At 40.1% G+C, this 20,434-nt stretch overlaps 1 protein-coding gene across 3 annotated transcripts in view; it reads left to right on the forward strand.

The window, feature by feature from the left end:
* XPNPEP3 (X-prolyl aminopeptidase 3) overlaps positions 1-20,434 on the forward strand; it is a 43,861-nt gene that overhangs the window by 15,844 nt on the left and 7,583 nt on the right. For 2 of the 3 annotated variants that reach the window (NM_001192194.1, XM_005207416.5), the window contains exons 3-7: positions 1,968-2,375; positions 4,242-4,444; positions 11,382-11,444; positions 14,154-14,267; positions 19,227-19,312. In NM_001192194.1, the coding sequence (NP_001179123.1) occupies positions 1,968-2,375; positions 4,242-4,444; positions 11,382-11,444; positions 14,154-14,267; positions 19,227-19,312 (874 nt within the window). The remainder of the gene's footprint in view (positions 1-1,967; positions 2,376-4,241; positions 4,445-11,381; positions 11,445-14,153; positions 14,268-19,226; positions 19,313-20,434) is intronic. The other variant, XM_005207415.5, reaches the window with a different exon arrangement.

Here is a 20,434-nt window from a genome sequence, read left to right on the forward strand (position 1 = left end):
ATATGAAATCTCTATAATAGACAAATCCATAGAGAGGGAAAATAGCAGTTTTCAAAGGCTGGGGTGGATTCAGAGGAAATAGAATGACTGCTAATTGGTGCGGAGCTTCTTTTTGGAGTGATGAAATTTTCTCAAATTGTTTTGGGTAATGGTTGCACAAATCTGTGAATATACCAAAAAGCGTTGAATTCTATACTTGTACATGGGTGAATTGTATGTAGTATGAAAATATCTCAGTAAAGCTGTTACCAAAAGTGTTGGCCAGATAAGTTGAAGTTACCTGGTAGAGAACATTAATATGTTAATATTAAATGTAAGTGTCGAAATAGCTTAATTGTTTGAATTTGATCTAATGGACAATAGAAAACCCTTATAGGTTATGAGTATGGAGTGGACCGTCCACGGTGTCCCTTTTTTAGCCTCTCTATCTTTTTATTTGAGATTTTAATTTTAAGAGTATATACCCCCTGAAGCAAAATTCAAATAATAAAAAAATCATGTTAGAGAATTTCAGTTTATCTCATTCTCCATAGGTTACCACTGTAAAAATTGTGATTCTTTTCCAGATTTTTCTAGATTCTTTTTTTTCCTCTCTCCTTTAATTTTTTTTTTAATAATGCGAACATATTGTCCATCTTGATATTTCACTTCTTATATACAGCAGTGTTTCATGGCCATTTTCTCATACTTGCATATGGAGACTGGCTACCACAGGGAATAATAATTATTTTCCCACATCACAAAGTCATTGTGAAGATTAATAAGTTGATTGTTGTTGTTCAGTTACTAAGTCATGTCCAACTCTTTGTGACCCCGTTGAACTGTAGCCCACCAGGTTCCTCTGTCCATGGGATTTTCCAGGCAAGAATACTGAAACGGGTTGCCATTTCCTTTTCCGAGGGATCTTCCCAACCCAGGGATTGAACCCGCATCTCCTGCATTATCAGGTGGATTCTTTACCACTGAGCCATCAGGGAAGCCCAAAAAAGTTGATACATGTAAATAATTAGAATAGTACAGACACATAGTAAGCATTCAGTAAGCATTAGATGTTGTTTTACTCTTAATATTGTTAAGTTCAGGCTTAGGAAACAACTGTTTTAGTAGTTCTTTTGTTTGAGAACCTGAAGTGAAAGCAGGCATAATTTCCATTCAGAAGTGAAGCATTCACACAGGCATCACTGGGCTAGCAGCCAGGCAGTCTTCTAGGTACTAGTATTAAGAACTAAGACATAACCCTTCAAAGGTTCTTAAAATGGGTTGTTTGAGTGAGCTTAAGGGAATCTGAGACTTTTGAAATTATATGTCAAAAGTTTGTATGTGCCTACACGGAGTTTAGTAAACAGAATAAATCCGTAGCTTTCAAAAGATTCTCTAGGACATCTTTTAAGTCTTTAAGAACCACTTACTTTATCAGATTTGATTCTCATAACATCCCCAAGAGGCAGATAATATTACTAGAGTTCAAAGCCCTGCTATATTCCAGTTGTTATTCTGGGCCCTGAGAATATAGCATTGGGCAAACAGACAAAATTCGATGTCTTCAAAGAACTTATATTCTTTTGGGGAAGTCTTACACAGAAAATGTGATCCTTCTCCTCACCTTGTATATTGAAACTTAAGGGCAACTTGGATTGTGTCCCTGAGAGTGCCTTCCGCATAATAATTAATAAGTATTTGAGCGAATGAGTAAAAGAATGAACCAGAGAGCTGGAAAAGATCTTAAGGGGTCGTGATCCCAGTTTTCAGGCAGGACCACATTTAACTATCATTTCTTCCAAATTTTTGCAATGGAATAGAAATTTGAAACCTGGGTTATCTCCTTAATTTTGCCATGTGCTGTGAGGAGATTGGGCATAAATTGAAGAAATGAACTTGAGTGTATCCATCTAATATTAAACTATCTTAAGTATCAATACTCTGCCACTATAGAAATGCGAAGCTTCACTGTTATCTGTCATTTCTAGGGGAGGTGACGCCAGGACTATCCCAGGTGGAATATGCCCTTCGCAGACACAAACTAATGTCTCTGATCCACAAGGAAGCACAAGAGCAGAGTGGTACAGACCACACAGTGGTACTGCTGTCCAACCCTACGTACTACATGAGCAATGATATCCCCTATATTTTCCACCAAGACAACAATTTCCTGTACCTGTGTGGATTCCAGGAGCCCGATAGCATTCTGGTCCTTCAGAGCCTCCCTGGCAAGCAGTTACCAGCACACAAGGCCATGCTTTTTGTGCCTCGGAGAGACCCAAGTCGAGAACTTTGGGATGGCCCTCGATCTGGCACCGATGGAGCAATAGCTCTAACTGGAGTGGATGAAGCCTATACACTGGAGGAATTTCAACATCTTGTACCAAAGCTGAAAGGTAACAGATAGGAGCAGAACTCAGATCACAGGCCAGGTTGGGACTAAGACCTTCTTGACCATTTGTTCTTCCTTTGCTAAAACTATTAGCATGGCAACATTGCCCTTGGCACTGTGAAAGAATATAAAGCTTTTCCATAAGACTTTAAGGATTTCCTTTATTCGTTTGCTAAATCTTCATTAGATTATTCATTCAGAGACTGTCTGTTCTAGTGTGAAATCCCAGAAAGAGGATTTTAATGTGGAGGATGGACATGGGCCAGTCTTCAAGATAACTGACCAATCCGTTGACCCTTGCCTACTACTTATCTTACCACTTTTGCCAACTCTTCAAAAATGGACAATATTCTCAAAGAATGATTTATCCTTCACCAGCAGCAGAAACACCTGGTGATGCGTTATAGAATTACAAATGCAAAAAAAAAAAAAGAATTACAAATGCAGACTAGATACTGGAAGTGTAAAATCTGTGGCCCCCACTTCATACCTCCTATCAGAATCTGCGTTTTAACAAGATTCTCCAGTGGTTCATGTACACAGTTGAGTTCATGCCCCTTGAAAAACATCACTTTCTCTATGTTTATTCTGGTAGAATTGTGGTCACTCAATGTTTTGAGACTCCTTTTCTAGAATTTTTCAGAGTGTATACTACGTTATAAACTATCCTTAGTGATTCTTATACATCTACAGCTCTAGGAAGTATTTTACTTTTTAGTGTCCAAAAGTCACTTAGAGCCACATTTGGTAAATAAGATAGATGGTCAAGTTATAAAATACTGATTTTAGACAAAATAAGGTATTTGATTGTAAAATTTCAGTCTGACATTCTTGTAAGATATATAAACATTTCTGAAGTCATTCTTTTATTAAAAGAGGATTTCAAAATTGCTTCCAACAATCCTGGATTGAAAGTTTTAAAAAGGTTGGCCTATGATTTTATAAAATGACAGCAAATAGTCATGGTTGTTTTACTTTTTAAAAACTACAACAACTAAATTTCTGTTAAAAGTAAGATTAGAGTTTGACATGTAGTCTATATTTAAAATCATTTTTATTTTAAAAAGTAAAAATATTTTGGAGATTGTATCACTAATGCATACCCAATCAAAATTTTTAGGGCTTTTCCCCCCTCTTCTGTCCCCAGTCCACTGTACGAAACATAGAAATCTTCAGATTTAAATTGTTGGGAATACTACTCATAGGTTTCTGTCAGAAAATAAAAAGGGGGGGAAACAAATAGAGACATGGTGTAAGTGGAAAAAATTTTCCTGGTGTGCCTTATCTTAAGTCTCGAGCAAAACTCAACCATTTCCTTGGGTCTACAAAGTGGAAAGGTGAACTGTGGTTGTCTGTAATGAGAACACATGGCAGATGAAAGAGGACAGGTATTCTGGATGAATGTGGATTATCAGCTGTGAGACCCCCTCCCACCCGAACTGAGACTGTTTGAAACTCAGGGATGGAGCACTTTTAACCATGAGGTTGTGAGCTGAGTACTTTTTCTGTCCTTCTGTGTCCAGTTATTTAACAGTACCTCTAGCTGACTTGTGGTTTGGAGAACCATTGTCACAATTGTTCTTAAACAGTTAAAAATAATCAAAGCTTGAGTAAAGCTCTAGTTTCATCTATTGTCTTTACAAAAAAACACTGAGGTTTGAGGGCAGAAAAAGCTGTATATCCAGTCTCAGAATATCTTGCCATTTTCAGGAAGGGCCTTCCCAATGACTTATGACCCATTCCTTTAGGTCCTGACAGAGTGTGTTCAACCCTTTAGAGTTTATACTACACATTTAAAAATAGTTTTGATTCTTCAAGTCAATGACAGGTGGTATTTCTTGTCGCTGTCTTATTTTAAATCTCTTTTAAGCTGAGACACATACACTGTGGTATGACTGGATGAGGCCTGCTCACAAACAACTCCACTGTGACTACATGCAGCAGCTGGCGGAGGTCAAAGCCAGGAGCAAGAACAAGGTTCGGGCTGTGCAGCAGCTGGTACAGCGCCTCAGGCTGATCAAATCTCCTGCAGAAATTGAACGGATGCAGGTTGCTGGGAAGCTGACATCACAGGTATGGTTCCTACAGAAGAAGTTCTTCCCAAATTAAAAAGTCCAGCTTTTAGGGTTCAGTGGGCACCTGAGGTTGTGTACCCAGGGCAGTAGTCTAATGGCACATGGACATATAGCTTCTGCTCTGATGTTTACCGAGTGTGTCTAGAGACTTGTGCAGTACTTAGGAAGGCAAATCAGATATCCTTCTTGTATCTTTTTATCCACGATCTTAGTTGTTTCTCTTTGGAACAACATAAGTTAATTCATTTTATTTCCTTTCCTTATCATAATTACAGTAATAGTGGCCACAGAGCTTATTAAAGTAGATTCATGAGACCTAAAATGACCATGCTTATGAATTATCAGTTTATTACAGGAGAAAGGCACAGTTTACCAACAGCATTAATGTGAGAATAGCTAACACAGCCAATGGCTGTCTCACAGCCGTGTCCAGAGAAGCTGAGTGCAGGCTCCTGCTGTCCTTCCCCAGTAAGGACCGGGCAGGGTGCATTTTCTGTGGGGCTCAGGAACCACAAATGCATGCGTAGAACACCTCGGAACCAGGAAGCCCCAGGAATCTCAGCTAGGGATTTTTGGATTTTAGTTTCATTGGCATATTCCTGCTCTGTAACAGCTCTCACAGAGACCAAGTATAAACCTTTGATCTCATCAACATAGAGTAGATGACATTCTACCATCATATTGTGGTACCTCTTTTAAACCATCATCACAATTGATGACTGTATAATGTTCATTTAGATTATTATTAATCAGTGTTTTTCAAGTTCAACCTGTTAAATATTCCCACAGGTTGCTTCCCAACATAGCTCCTCTATAATAGATCCATCCTATGACGTGAGAATCAGAAACAAACCCAAAAAACTAGCTTCATATAGTCAAACACAGAGTTCTCATCTCTTGTCCATTTTGAGAACGTATGTCGCTCTGGGAAGTGTGTTTGTTACGTTGGCTATTGTGTAGCTCTGTTTTAGGCTCTTCAAAAGAGAAAGATTTCATCAGAGCCCTCCACCCCAAGGAGCTTCTGAGTCAAGGCTAAGAGAAATAGTATTGTCTTGCTTTAAGCATCTCTTGAGGCACAAAATTACGTTAAATTTTCCCTTTTATGTCACCCATTGATTGCTCCCTTGAAACTGTTTTCCATAGTGGCTTCACCATTTGACATTTCTGCTAGCAGTATACAAGGGTTCCAGTTTCTCTGCATCCTCACCAACACTTGTGTTTTGGTTTGGGGGTTTTGTTCTGTTCGTTTGCTTTGATGATAGCCACCCTAATGGATGTGAAATGGTGTCTTGGGCTTCCTTGTTGGTCCAGTGGTTAAGAATCGTCCTTGCGGAAAAAAAAGAATCTGCCTTGCAATGCAGGGGACGTCGGTTCAATCAGTCCCTGGTCCAGGAAGATCCCACATGCCCCGGGGCAACTAAGCCAATGAACCATAACTACTGAGCCCATGCACCGCAACTGCAGAAACCTGGGCACCTTAGAGCCAGTGCTCCGCGACAAGAGAAGCCACTGCGATGAGTAGCCCTCGCACCACAACGAGATAGTAGCCCCACTCGCTGTAACTAGAGGAAGTCCACACGCAGCAAAGACTAGAGCAGCCGAAAATAAATAAATAACTTTCACACACACACACACAAAAGAAATGGTATCTCATTTTGGTTTTGATTAGCATTTTCCTAATCACTCATTGAGCATCTTTCTGTGTGCTTATTGGACCTTTATATATCATCTTTGGAGACGTCCATTCAGCTCTTTTGCCTATTTTCTAATAGAACTATTTATCTTTTTGTTTTTTAGTTGCAGAGTTCTTTACATAGTATTCTGCGTACTAAACCTTACTAGATAAGGGTCTCTGATTTTTTTTTTTTTGTCCTCCATCAGACAGTTTGCTATACTTGAATTATCTTAGTTGTAGCATGTCTCAGAAGCCTCACTGGTTCATTAACAGTGGCGCACGTTGCTTTGGTTAGAGCTCCACCTGCTGCCCAAAGTGAGTGAGACTCGTCTGAAGAAGAGTGAGCTTTCTCAAACCAAAGCCATACCTGCCGTCAGTTTGCGATTCCTTTCCAATCCATTATGCTAGCTGCTAAGGTTCAGATTCTATCTTTTTCAGATTCCACTGATTTAAAAGCCAGTACTACTTCAAACCAGCAGCGGTTTGGCAGTCACCCAAGCTCAAGAGTTTTATTTTCACCCCTCTCATCAGAATCATCCTTTTTCTTTCAAAATAATTCCTTAACTGTGTATTTTAAGAATAATCCAGGTATGCTGGAACAATTGGGTGTCCACATGCGCAATAAAGATGTGGGACCCATACCTCACACCATATACAAAAATTAACTCAAAATAGATCAAACACCTAACCTCAAGAGCTACAAGTATATAAAGCTCCTAGAAGAAAATACAGGGCTGAATCTTTATGAATTTGAATTTATTAGATATGACACCAAAATAAGCAACAAAAGAAAAATAAATAAATTGGATTTGATCAAAGTTGAAAATAGTTGTGTTTCAAAGGGCATTTTTTAAGAGTAAAAAGGTGACCTCCAGAATGGGAGAAAATGTTTGCAAGTCATATATCTGATAAAGATGGAGTATTCAGAATATGTAAAGAATTCTTGCAACTCAAAAACAAAAGAAATTCCATGATAGTCCAGAGGTTAGGACTCCACACTGTCACTGCTGAGGGTGATGGTGCAATCCCTGGTCGGGGAACTAAGATCCTGCAAGCCTCTTGGCACGGCCACCAGAAAAAAAAGGACAGCCCAATTATAAAGTGAGTGAAGCTTGAATAGACATCTCTCCAAAGATATACAAATGACCTAAGCTCATGAAAAAATGCTTTAAATATCATTAGCCACTTGGGAAATGCAAATCAAAATCGGATACCACTTCACACCTAATAATATACCTTATTTAAAAATAAATAACAAATGTTGGGCTTCCCTGGTGGCTCAGTGGTAAAGAATCTACCAGCCAGTGCAGGGGACATGGGTTCAGTCCCTGGCCAGGGAAGATCCTACAAGCCTCGGGGCAGCTAAGCCTGAGCACCACACTGCTGGGCCTGTGCTCTAGAGCTTGGGCAGTAAGAGAAACCAGCACCATGAGAAGCCCGTGCACCACAACGAGAGAGCAGCCCCCACTGACCGCGACCAGAGGAAAATCTCCTGGAGAAGGAAATGGCAACCCATTCCGGTATTCTTGCCAGGAAAATCCCATGGACGGAGGAACCTGGTAGGCTACAGTCCATGGGGTCACAAAGAGTTGGGCACGACTGAGCGACATGTACTTCCTTACTTGTACATTACCAGGAGAAGTGTTCAGTCACTGTGGAAAATACTTGGGGGTTCCTGAAAAAAATTAAGCAATTATTATATGACCTGACAGTTCTTCTCTTAGGTATATACCCAAAAGAATTAAAAACAGGTGCTCAAACAATGGTGGTGCTGGCTTAGTCACTAAGTAGTGTCCAGTTCTTGTGACCCTGTGGACTGTAGCCTGCCAGACTCCTCTGTCTGTGGGATTCTCCGGGTAAGAATACTGGAGTGGGTTGTCATCTCCTTCTCCAGAGGGTCTTCCTGACCCAGGGATTGAACCCAGATCTCTTGCATTTCAGAAAGAATCTTTACCGACTGAGCTATGAGCGAAGTTGAGTCACTATTGACAATAGCCAAAAGGTGCGAACAACTCTTATAACCATCCATTGATGAATGGATAAGCAAAATGTAGTATATACATCTATACATACAGTGGAATACTGGTCAGCCGTAAAAAGGAATAACATACTGATACATTCCACAACGTTGATGAACCTTGAAGCCATTATCCTAAGTGAAGCAGACCAGACACAAAAGGCCACACATTATGTAGTTCCGTTTATGTGAAATAGCCAGAATATGTAAATCCATAGAAACCAAAAGCAGATTGATGCTTGCCAGGGGCTAGGGTGACAGGGATATGGGGAAAGTAACTGCTTATTGGGTAGGGCGTTTCTTTTGTGGTGGTGAAAATGTTTTTAAACTAGACAGAGGTGGAGGCTGCCTAGCATTGTCAATAGACTAAATGCCACTGAAGTGTTCACTTTTTTTTTTTTTTTTTGGCCACGAGGCACAGCTTGTGGGCTGTTAGTCCGCCAACCAGGAACCAAACCTATGCCCCCTGTGGTGGAAGCACAGAGAATTCCCCGAATTGTTCATTGGTTAATTTTATGCAATATGGATTTCATATTGGGTTTAAAAAAAAAGTGAATGAATTTAGATGCCAGATGTACTAACAAATGGCAGGTAAACGGATCAGTTGTTAAAGACAGTGGTGGTGCTTCCAAGTCTTGAGTTACTAAAGGAGAAGGGTACACTATAAGGGTACAGTGGGTCAAGAAGCAGCAGAACTAGACTTGCAACAGTGGACTGTTCAGAGTTGGGAAAGGAGTACGTCAAGGCTATATATTGTCACCCGGCTTATTTAACTTACATGCAGGGTACATCATGCAAAATACTGGACTGGATGAAGCTTGAGCTAAAATCACAATTGCGAGGGGAAATAACCTCAAATATGCAAATGATACCACCCTAATGGCAGGAAGTGAAGAGGAACTAAAGAGCCTCTTGATGAGGGTGAAAGAAGAGTGAAAAAGCTGGCTTGAAACCCAGCATTCAAAAACTAAGACCATAGTATCTGGTCCCATTACTTCATGGCAAACAGAAGCGGGGGGAAGTGGAAGCAGTGACAGATTTTATTTTCCTGGGCTCCAAAATCACTGCAGATGGCGACTGCAGCCATGAAATATAAAAGACGTTTGCTCCTTGGAAGGAATGCTATGACAAACCTAGACAGAGTATTAAAAAGCAGAGACATTACTTTGCCAACACATACGGATATGAGAATTGGACCATGAAGAAGGCTGAGCACCGAAGAATTGATGCTTTCGGATTGTGGTGCTAAGAAGACTCTTGAGTCCCTTAGACTGCAGGGAGATCAAACCAGTCAAAATTTTCAGTTGATTCAGGAAATCAGCCCTGAATATTCATTGGAAGGATTGATGCTGAAGCTGAAGTTCCAGTACTTTGGCGACCTGATGTAAAGAGCCAATTCATTGGAAAAGCCTCTGATGCTGGGAAAGATTGAAGGCAGAAGAAGTGGGCAGCAGAGGATGAGATGGTTAGATAGCATCACCAACTCAACAGACATGAATTTGAGCAAACTCGGGGAGATTAGTGAAGGACAAGAGAGCCTGGCACACAGCAGTCCATGGGGTCGCAAAGAGTCAGATACGACTTAACCACTGAACAACAACAATAACCCATCAGCCAGGTCCAGAGTACAGGCTCCTGTTGTCCTCCTCAGTCAGGACTGGGGAAGATGCATTTTCTCGGAGGCTCTGGAACCACAGATACACACATAGAACACCTCAGAACCATGCAGCCCCAGGAATCTCAGCTAGGAATCCTAGGGTTTTGATTGTGTTGGTATATTCCTGCTATGAAGCAGCAAAGCCCTTCAGAGGTCCCAGGGAATCCAAGAACAAACCGTTAATTTCACTGTTATCAATACTGATAAGCTGATAACAGACTGCTTGGGAACTCCTCTCAGCACTATTAACCAACATGTTTCAGACCTTGACCATGGTCAGTGCTAGGCAATGTTGTCCTAAAATTTAGAAGTATTGAAAGAAAGTAGAAGTGTCAGTCACTCAGTTATGTCCAGCTCTGCGACCCCATGGACTGTAGTCTGTCAGGCTCCTCTGTCCATGGGATTCTCCAGGCAAGAATACTGGAGTAGGTTGCCATTCCCTTCTCCAGGGGATCTTCCCAACCCAGGGATCGAATCTGGGTCTCCCACATCGCAGGTGGGTTCTTTACTGTCTGAGCCACAGGGAAGCCGTCTTAGAAGTATTAAGTCTGGTAATTCCTTTATAATCTACCAATTTAGTAATGACAACAGAGAATTTGCCCTTATTTTTCTTAATAAACAACTTCTAGCTACCAGTGATTATATTCCTTCAGGATTCCCAACATTCTAATCTAGACTGTTTCTATAAGACTTTTGATATTTGGGCAAAATAGTTTTCCTTAAGAATAGTTCCACTAAGAAAAGGGTAAAAAAAAAAAAAGAATCTTACAGAAAAACCTGAACAAACTATTTGGCCAACCCAGGAATTCTCTGTGATAGCCACACTATACATGTGTATGTTTTCTGTCTTTGTAAACATCCATGTCTGTAATTCCTCACTGGACCTCGTTTCAAAAAGGATTTTGATTAGCTTACATGGATACATAAAATATAAGAGAGCATAAAATCATGGTAGAGTTGAATAAAAGCAAGATTTGAGGGGAATGGAGCTAAAACAAAATGAAAACAAAGGCACATTGTGTAAGATGTTACAGAAAAATCTGAATGAACTTATTAGCCAATCCAGTAATTAAATTACTTATATTGTAGGCTGGTGGTTCTCAACCGGGGGCAGTTTTGTGTTCCCTAGGGGACATTTGGCAACATCTAATTATCACAGTTAGGGAATGCTACTGTCATCCTACATGGAACAGGATAGCCCCCAAATAAAGAATAACCTGGCCCAAAATGTTGATAGTGCCAAGGTTGGAGATGAGTCCATCCATAATTGCATATATTCTAAGGCTGTGGAAGCATTTGAAAGATAAATGACAAATGTGTTTCCCTGCCGCTTATTCTAGCATACAGTGTATATTCTAACTGGGAAGGTTGAATGCCCTTCCACTAAGTCTGTCATCAGCCAACTATTCCAGAAAGCAATATTTTTCCCTTTGGAAAATATTATCGTGCTCACAAAGCCGTAACTTCAGGTCAACAAAGTTGGGGAGAACTGTGTTTTTCATTTGAGCTCCAGTATTTTGAATGTTTGGATAAGCAACGTAGTTAAAATGGGACTATGTTCTTTTCTTCCTTCATTCTCTTTGCAGGCTTTTATAGAGACCATGTTTGCCAGTAAAGCCCCTGTGGAAGAAGGCTTTCTGTATGCTAAGGTGAGCTTCAAATGCCTGGCGAAGTTTTGTCAGAGGCAAATGTACTTTCTTGATTTGCATATGGCATCCAGTTGGCTTTCATGGACATGACTAGGGTATCCATGAAGAGGATTTGTGCCGGGGTCCAGCCCCGGCTGATCCAGGGTATTCGAAGGGGAGACGGCTTAGGCGACTATTTAAATATTCATCAAAGATATAAAGAGTAATAGAATGAGGATAGCTCAGTAGGAAAATTCAGTGGAGAAAAGAGGCTGAGTAGCTTGGTTTACGCGGGAGACCAATAAAACTTCAAGACAAGAAGCTTGCACCACTTACGTAGGCCACAGGCGTCCTTCCATTCTCCCGAAGGAGAGGAGACACTGAGGCCTCCCCGGTCGGATCTTAGAAGCCCAGGCATAGTTAGTAAGCATGGCGGGTTCCGCGCTCCAGATGGAGACTCAGCCAGAGTGAGAGAGAGAGAGACATGGGGAGACCAGTCTTTCGAGGAACTGATCCCAGTTCTTTATTTTCCATGGTCTACTTTTATACACTGAGATGTTATACAAAAGTCACGTGGGGACAGCAGTCCTGACTTTTATTAAAGTCAGGTGCTTCACACAAATGTATACAGAGGTCTTAGGGGTGTTACATCATCTTCTGGCCAGGGGGGCCTGCTGACAATTTACGACCCTCTCCTTGTGACAGTGGTCAGTCAACCAGAACACTTTTTTCTCCAAGGGTGATTATTCTTAAAACAGACGCCACCCAAATAAAGTTACATTCCTGTAGGGTGAGGGTGTAGTGGGTTTTAGTTAAGGAAAGAATTTACTTAGCCTAAGGTCTAACGTGATTAATATCAAAGGTTAATACTTATTTCTTCTATATATTCATTAACGTGTGTAAGGGCAGGGGATGTGGAGACTTAGCAACAAACATTGGCTCAACAAATGAAAAACCCTTCACCAATACAATTTCTAATCAGCCCGTTATACTTATACTAATAGTTTTCTAACTTTTCTAAGGAACCTGTTTTTAGAAGGTTTAAAGCATCTCATGCCTCTCACGGTTGGGAAGCTGTGAGCAATCACATGTGGCCGGACAAGCCCGTCAGGCAGGCTAGAGAACCTTCAGAGGAGTTTGTAGGTTGAAACACTCCTATCATGCCCAGGAATTATTATTAACTGGAGCTCTAAGTTAACTCCTTCTCCGAAAGAGGTGGTGGGAGACAGCCCCCCGTAAAGTCAGAGGTGTAGGGGAGAGCACAAAGTAGTAAAGTAGGCAGGCTCTGGGGGTAGATGCTCAAGGATTTCCAGGGAGACTCCTGAGGCTTGATCCCGCCTTTACGTATGTCGAGCCTCCTTCCTCATGACCTTTGCCATGGGTGGAGTACCTCACGCTGGCCCCCAACAGATTTGGTTCTTAAATGTCACTGGTAATTTATTAGATGAATCTAAAATATGTAGTGCTACCCTGGTAGCTCAGACGGTAAAGAATCCGCCTGCAATGTAGGAGACCCCGGTTCAATTCCTGGGTCAGGAAGATCTGCTGGAGAAGAGGTAGGCTACCCACTCCAGTATTCTTGGGCTTCCCTGGTGGCTCAGCTGGTAAAGAATCTGCCTGCAATGTGGGAGACCTGGGTTTGATCCCTGGGTTGGGAAGGTCCCCTGGAGAAGGGAACGGCTACCCACTCCAGTATTCTGGCCTGGAGAATTCCATGAACTATTCCATGAGGTCACGAAGAGTCGAACACAACTGAGCTACTTTTACTTTCTTTCACAATTAAATGGAGAAAATTGAAAAGAACAGATAAAGAAGGAAGGACTTTCACAAGAGGGAGTTAATAAGAATCATAGTGTTTAGGTAAATGTAAAAGCAGAGAATTTGAGGTGGTTCTATGGATAGTAGCAGATACGAACCAGCCTCCAGCTTCATCCTAGGACATAGCAAAATTAGAATTTACCATTTACCTAGTATCCTTTTTCCGGAGAAGGCAATGGCACCCCGCTCCAGTACTCTTGCCTGGAAAATCCCATGGACGGAGGAGCCTGGTAGGCTGCAGTCCATGGGGTCGCTAAGAGTTGGACACGACTGAGCGACTTCACTTTCACTTTTCACTTTCATGCATTGGAGAAGGAAATGGCAACCCACTCCAGTGTTCTTGCCTGGAGAATCCCAGGGACAGAGGAGCCTGGTGGGCTGCCGTCTGTGGGGTCGCACAGAGTCGGACACGACTGAAAAGCGACTTAGCAGCAGCAGCAGCATCCTTTTTCAAATTTCCAGAGCATGTAGGTTGGTAGCTATTTGGAAGGTTGAAATTGGTAATTTAGAGCTGTTGTTAAAAATGCAAGCTATATTCCAGTGTTTACCTAAATAAGAAAGAAAAAGTAACATGTAAAGTATCTAGACTATATCTCTGTACTCAGCCTGATCATAAGTTTTCTGTGCTCTCTTCAGGACTTAACTCTTTGAAAATCATAGGAAAGTTAGAGCACTTGGAAGAAAAGAACAGATGTAGTAATAGAGTTGAATGACAGTATTGGGGTGAGAATAAAAGAAATGGACTGAAATTATATCATAAAACTTTGGTTAAAAAATGTGATGAATCGTTTTCCGGTATTGACTTGCGTACTTGGATGGAGGTGTGGGCTGTTAAGAGAGACTAGGCTAGGGCAGCCTTAAGGAAATCCTTTCTTCCATCCTGTATTGTCATACTTTGCTGCTGTTTTTCAGTTTGAGTTTGAATGCCGGGCCCGTGGTGCAGACATCTTAGCTTACCCACCTGTGGTTGCTGGAGGTAACCGGTCAAACACTTTGCACTATGTAAAGAACAATCAGCTCATCAAGGTACGTAGATGCCCTTCAGGCTACCACCCCTGGGTTCAGGTGCCTTAGTAGGAAACAGCTGTAGCCTCACAGCCCCCTAGCCTTCAGCTTTCACAAGTTAACTGCCGTTTATAAAACCCTTTGTTTATAAAATGCTTTTACAGACATGCTATCCTTTGATCCTCACATTAGCACTGTGAGATAGGAGCAGTTATTAACATGCCTGTTTAACAGAAGAGGAAAAGACACTTGCGGTAACTCATTAATGCCGAGCCAACTGTTCTAGTCTAAATCCTTTGCTCATTTCATGTGGTTAAACTTCTTCACTGAAGTCTTGTGCCAACAACAGGCCAAGCTTATTTTGGGAGCAGGCAGATTTTACCAATAGCCTATTAGCTATGAGGGAACTTATATTTTATGGTTTTTCTTCCCAAGTGATTTATAAGTAAAGAGTCTTGTATTCCTTTATTAAGTCTACTTTTAATTATCTACTTAAATTTACAGTAAATTCAAAAAAATGAATATAGCAAACATGTAAATTATACATTTTTTTTCTAATGAATACCTGTGAACCAATGACTCAACTCAAGAACATTGCCAGTATGTTCAATCTGCTTACATACCCTCAAGCTCTGCCATCCCACAGCCTCCTTCCCAAAGGTCACTAAGCAGTATCCTAAATTCCTGTTTGTCATTCTCTTGGGTTTTTTAAAAAAATAGTTGTATCATATAGACATGATTCCCCAAACAATTAGTTCTGCCTCTTTATGAACTATATGAAAATTACATACTGCTATATGTAGTTTTGGGAGCTTAACTTTTCTTTTTACTCAAGCAGGATAAAATAATTTTTTTCCCCGTGTATTTGTATCTGTTCACACTCCTACCAGCATATATGTATAATTAATTCTGTTGACCATATTCTCTCTATCTCTTGCTATTATCAAACTTCTTAATTTCTATCATTTTCGTTGGGATAAGACAGTGTGGTCTCATTGTGGTCTTAATTTCCATTGCCTCTATTACCAATGAAGTTAAGCATCTTCTCTTGTGGCACAAGTTATCAAGGTTGCTAAGGAACTTCACCTGATAGTGGAGGTGCTGAGTCATAGAGTGTGCATCCCAGGGACAGGGGAGCCTGGTGGGCTGCCGTCTATGGGGTCGCACAGAGTCAGACACGACTGAAGTGACTTAGCAGCAGCAGCAGCAGGGTATGCATATTTGCAACTTTGGTAGATAATGCCTAGGACATCCCTGGTGGTCCAGTGGTTTAAACTCTGCGTTTCCATTGCAAGGGGCTCATGTTTGATCCCTGATTGAGAAAGTTCTGCATGCCACTCAGTGAGACCAAAAAAAAAAAAAAGAAACTGCCAGACATTCCCAAAGTGATTTTATCAATTTATATTTCCATTCTTCCTGAAACAGTGTTGTAGATTATATTTTTCTAGCATTTTGACCAAGTTTTTAAAATTATTCATAGAATTATCTTACGTTTTAATCTTTTGTGTTTGGAATTATTTACACTTTTACGTTCTTTTTCTTTTCCTTTTGTTTTTTGTTTTCCTTTATGTACCTTTTTACAGTCTTGAACTATTTTTGCCTTCTCTTTTTTTCTAATAAATCTTAATAGACAGTTTATTTAAAAGTAAATATACATATCCCTATGAACCAGCTATTTCTTTTGTAGGTACTTTTCCAAGAAAAATTAAAACATATACCCCCAAAATGCCCTGTACAAGAATGTTGATAGCCAGTTTGTAACTAGGATGTTAGATGAGGATGTTGCCATGTGGTATATCCTTAAGAAAAAGGAGCAAACCACAGCACTACCAAGAGCACAAATGACCTCCAAAGAAAAAAATTGCAAACTATATGATTCTATTCATATGTTCATATGGAGTTCTGGAATAAGCAAAACTCATCTGTGGTGCTAGAAATCAGATCAGTGGTTGCTTCTGATGGGGCGTTGCCTGGGTCAGAGCATGAGCATATAGTTACCTGGATATATAGATTTGACAAAACTTAGGTCTGTACACTTAAGATCTGTGCAAAGAAATCTCAGCAGAGGCTTGTGGGTTTTTATTAGTCTGTTAAAGTCAACTTCACATATCATTAATGCTATTTTGTCTTTGCTTATTATCTTACCACACTGTGTCCTGGCCTTCGTTAATTTTACTCTTCTGCTCTTTATGTTCATTCTCTTGTTCTTTTTCTAGCTTCTTAAATTAGGTGCTAAACTCTTTTTTTTTAACTGTGACATGTGACTTATAGGATCTTAGTCCCCCAGGCATCAAACCTGGGCATTGAAAGCACCTGGTCCTAACCGCGGGACCACCAGGGAATTCCCTAAATTCGTTAATTTTCATCCTTTTTTCTTTTCTAATTATGATTATTTAAGAATTAATATTTCACTTTCATTACATTCCATGTATTTTCTTAAAGTTGTCATATTTATCATATGTTATAAACAATAAATGTACTGTTTAAAATAATAATAAAATGAACAACCATGTATCCACCATCAAGGATAAGAAGAACACTGCTTGAACCTTAGAAGTTTCTAGGCAATCACATGCACATCTCCCTTTCTGTCTCCTATCATCCAAACTCTTATTTTAACCATTTTTTGGTTTTTCTTCATAGTTTTACCACCAGGGTACCTGTTCCTAAACAATATAGTATTCATTCTTGAAAAACTAGAGAATAAGCACAAATCTAGCTTTATAAGGCGAGAAGACATATTGCTGTTATTAGAGCAAGTAAGAAATAAGGGGAAATGGTCGAAAACCTATAGGTCATAGTCTAGCTTTGGTTATCTAAAAGTTTTCAATTCAAGTTAGTGGGCGAGGTTATCAACAAGCCATGAGAAACGCCCGGTGTTGGAAGGGCTCTGCTGTTGACTGGCTAGTAGGAGCCTGGCACAGTTGTGGTCAGAGAGACCGCAGGCTGCGCGTAGTTCTGCCTCAGGGCTTACCACAGCGGCATGCAGCTGTCAGGAATAGGTCACGGCAGAGGCTTGAAACAAACCTACCTGCGTGTTCATCTTCCCTTCTTACCTCTTAGCCGGCCTTTCTGGGGTCACCTTCCTTCCACCTCAGCATCCTTTAGATGAAGGTATATAGCCGATAAACTTGTTCCACTTTCGTTTAGCCAGAGCAGCTTTATTTCATTCTCATTCTTGAAAAATGGCTATGCTGAGAAAACCATCCTAGATTGACAGTTATTTTTAGTCATCAGTTTTAATATATTTTTACTCTCTTTTCTGACTTTCAGTGTTGCTGATCTTAGAAAAGAAAATAATTATTATTTTACTTTGGGAAATTTCTTTTTGCTACATTAAGATTTCTTTTTCTTTGGTATTTCTCAGTTTTATTGTATTTCTAAGTACAAATTTATTTTTACATGTCTCATTATGATACCTTCTGGTTCCTGAATCTGTAGATTTGTGTCTTTATCAGTTCTAGGAAATGCTCAGACATTTCTTTAGATATCATCTCTTCTATGTCTCTCTCCTCACTCCTTCAAGGACTTCAGTTAGATATGTTAATAGGTTAAACCTCTTTTCTGTTTTCAGTAAGCTAACTTTTCTTTCATGTTTACATTGGCTTTGTCTCTGTCATATTCTAGGGGTTTTTGGTAGGTCTGTCTTCTAGGAAACTACATTTTTTCATTTGTCTAACCTACGCCTTCAGCCATCCACATAGTATTTTATTTCAAAAGTAATTTTTATCTCCATTCCTTTCAAATCCACATGGTTATTTTTTAGTTGTCGTTTGTTGCTTGTTAACCTTTGTGATTCCATTCTGTATCTCTTTATAAACATTTCATGACAGCAATCCTGTCATGAATTCCAGATAATTCCATTACCTGGAATTCTGGAAGATCTGAATTTGGTATTTGTTGGTCCTGCTGAGTCTCACTGACCGTGACCTACTGCCTCACGTGCTTGACCGTGACAGCATCTGGTTGTGAGCTCATGTTTGCTTGTTGTTATTTTGGGGAAATTGTGCGGTCCCAAATTTGGGGGCCATTTCCTCTAAATATTATTTGCATATGCCTTTGTCAGAAGTGAAGTGGGTCCTGATGCCCCAGGGCCTGCTACCCCTGTGAATGTCCTGGGTTACTGAAGGAATCTCCTGCTCATCTTGCCCACTCTGCAGACACTTTCTTTCCTATATACTGTAATACTTACCTTATATACTGTAATACTCACTCCCAGCGCTAGTTTCAGTTCTGGGCTATCTTTATTCAAGGAAAAAAGTCTTTAAGACATCTTACATGATGTAATGTCAGCATTTCATAGAATATATTTTTATCCAGAACTGAGTTGTTTTCTAAAATTTATTCTGTATTTTGCCAGAAATAAAAACCACATTCATTCTTCTTATCATTATTATATATGTATTTATCTGACCATTATTCTACTGTGTGCCAAGTTCTGTGCTTATTTAGATATGAATGAGATATGGCCTGTCTTCAAAGGCATAAAGAGAAAATTGCAGTATAACGTGACAAGTGGTAAAACAGAGATTTACGCAAAATATTTTTTTTTCTTTTTTTTGCTCCCACCATATGTTTTGATGGAGAGCAAAAGAGGGAGTAACATTCTAAAGTTAAATGGGTAAGTTATATGTGAATAAAGGCCTTGGATACCAACTTACATAGGTTTTTTTTTTTTTAACTAATAGTGACAGAGGTAACATTTATGATTTGCTAATATTCGCATCTAGTAATTCAAACCCAAGCACTATGATTCCAGAGCCAACACACTTAACCACTCAGTAGTGCCGTCTTTCTTGAGCCAACGTGAATTCATATGAAACACTTAGATGGTGTTTCTTGTGAGAAGGAACCAGAGATTAGTCTCCTTTAAATTGGAACTTTTTTTTTTCTTAATGAAAGGCATAAAGAGTTTAAGTTAGAAGATACAACTGACAGTCATAAAGTCACCTTTGTTTACCTGTCTTATTCTTGCTCCAGGATGGGGAGATGGTGCTGCTGGATGGAGGCTGTGAGTCTTCCTGCTACGTGAGTGACATCACTCGTACCTGGCCCGTCAATGGCAGGTAGGGCTGCTACAGATCCCACCGCTTCTTAGGAATATGAGTTAGAAAATGGGTATGTTTGGAATAAAGGACTAAAGAAATATACAGGGTCCCTCCAGCTCAGGTTAACTGCCTTTACAAAGCCCCTGATTCTTTTCTGAGACTGCTTTATTCATCATATCATAGGACGAGGCACGTAAAGACACCTAGTTAACATGTGCACACACTTTAAAAAAAATAAATTTAAAGTTTTTACTTTCTGATTGCAAAAATAATATTTAGGTTTTGGTAGAATAGTTTGGCTAGGTTAACCCTCCACAGATAATAATTATAGAATCTGGACAAAATATTAAAAATAGCATTTAGAACTTCTCTGGTGGTACAGTGGATAAGAATCCACCTGCCAGTGCAGGGCACACAGGTTTGAGCTCTGGTCCGGGAAGATTCCACATGCTATGGAGCAGCTAAAGCTGTGCACCACAGCTAGTGAGCCTGCGTGCTGCAATTACTGAAGCCCGTGCGCCTGGCGCCTGCACTCCACAAGAAGAGAAGCCACTGCAATGAGAAGCCTGCACACCACAACAAGGTAGCCGCCACTCTACAACTAGAGAAAGCCAGCCTGCAGCAACAAAGACCCGGTGCAACCAAAAACAAAAAAGAAAAATAAAAACAAGTATTTGAAGACACCAGAGAGCTTTCTAAAAGCTGGCAGAAACTGCAGCTGTAAGTCTGTCCTTGAAAGAAGAGCTGTAATGGGTAAGATGTAAGTGGTTAGAGTTTTCCTCCATTACTGCTAAAAAAATGATTCTTCTAAAGACACGCAGAAACTAGTAAGTTACTAGTAGCCAAAGTATTGACTAGTTTATCCCATGACATCTACTTTGCCTGTAAGAAGTAGATCTTTAGACTGTTTTTTTATTTGGTTGATTGGTTGGCTGACTGGTTGGTATTGTTTGTATTTGTGTTTTTTTAATGGTTAAAAAAAATGGGAAGGATCAAGGTTAAGCCTGATCTGGCCCTCTAACTGCATTCATGGCTGGGTGCATCTTCTTACTTCACCATGTCTATCTGCTGACCGTTGAGAGAGTTTTTCTAATCAAACTTAGAAGAAAACTTCCTGCAATATCAGGCAGTTCCAAATTC

The sequence above is a fragment of the Bos taurus genome, chromosome 5, assembly GCF_002263795.3.
Source record: "Bos taurus isolate L1 Dominette 01449 registration number 42190680 breed Hereford chromosome 5, ARS-UCD2.0, whole genome shotgun sequence".
NCBI classification, from domain to species: Eukaryota; Metazoa; Chordata; class Mammalia; order Artiodactyla; family Bovidae; genus Bos; species Bos taurus.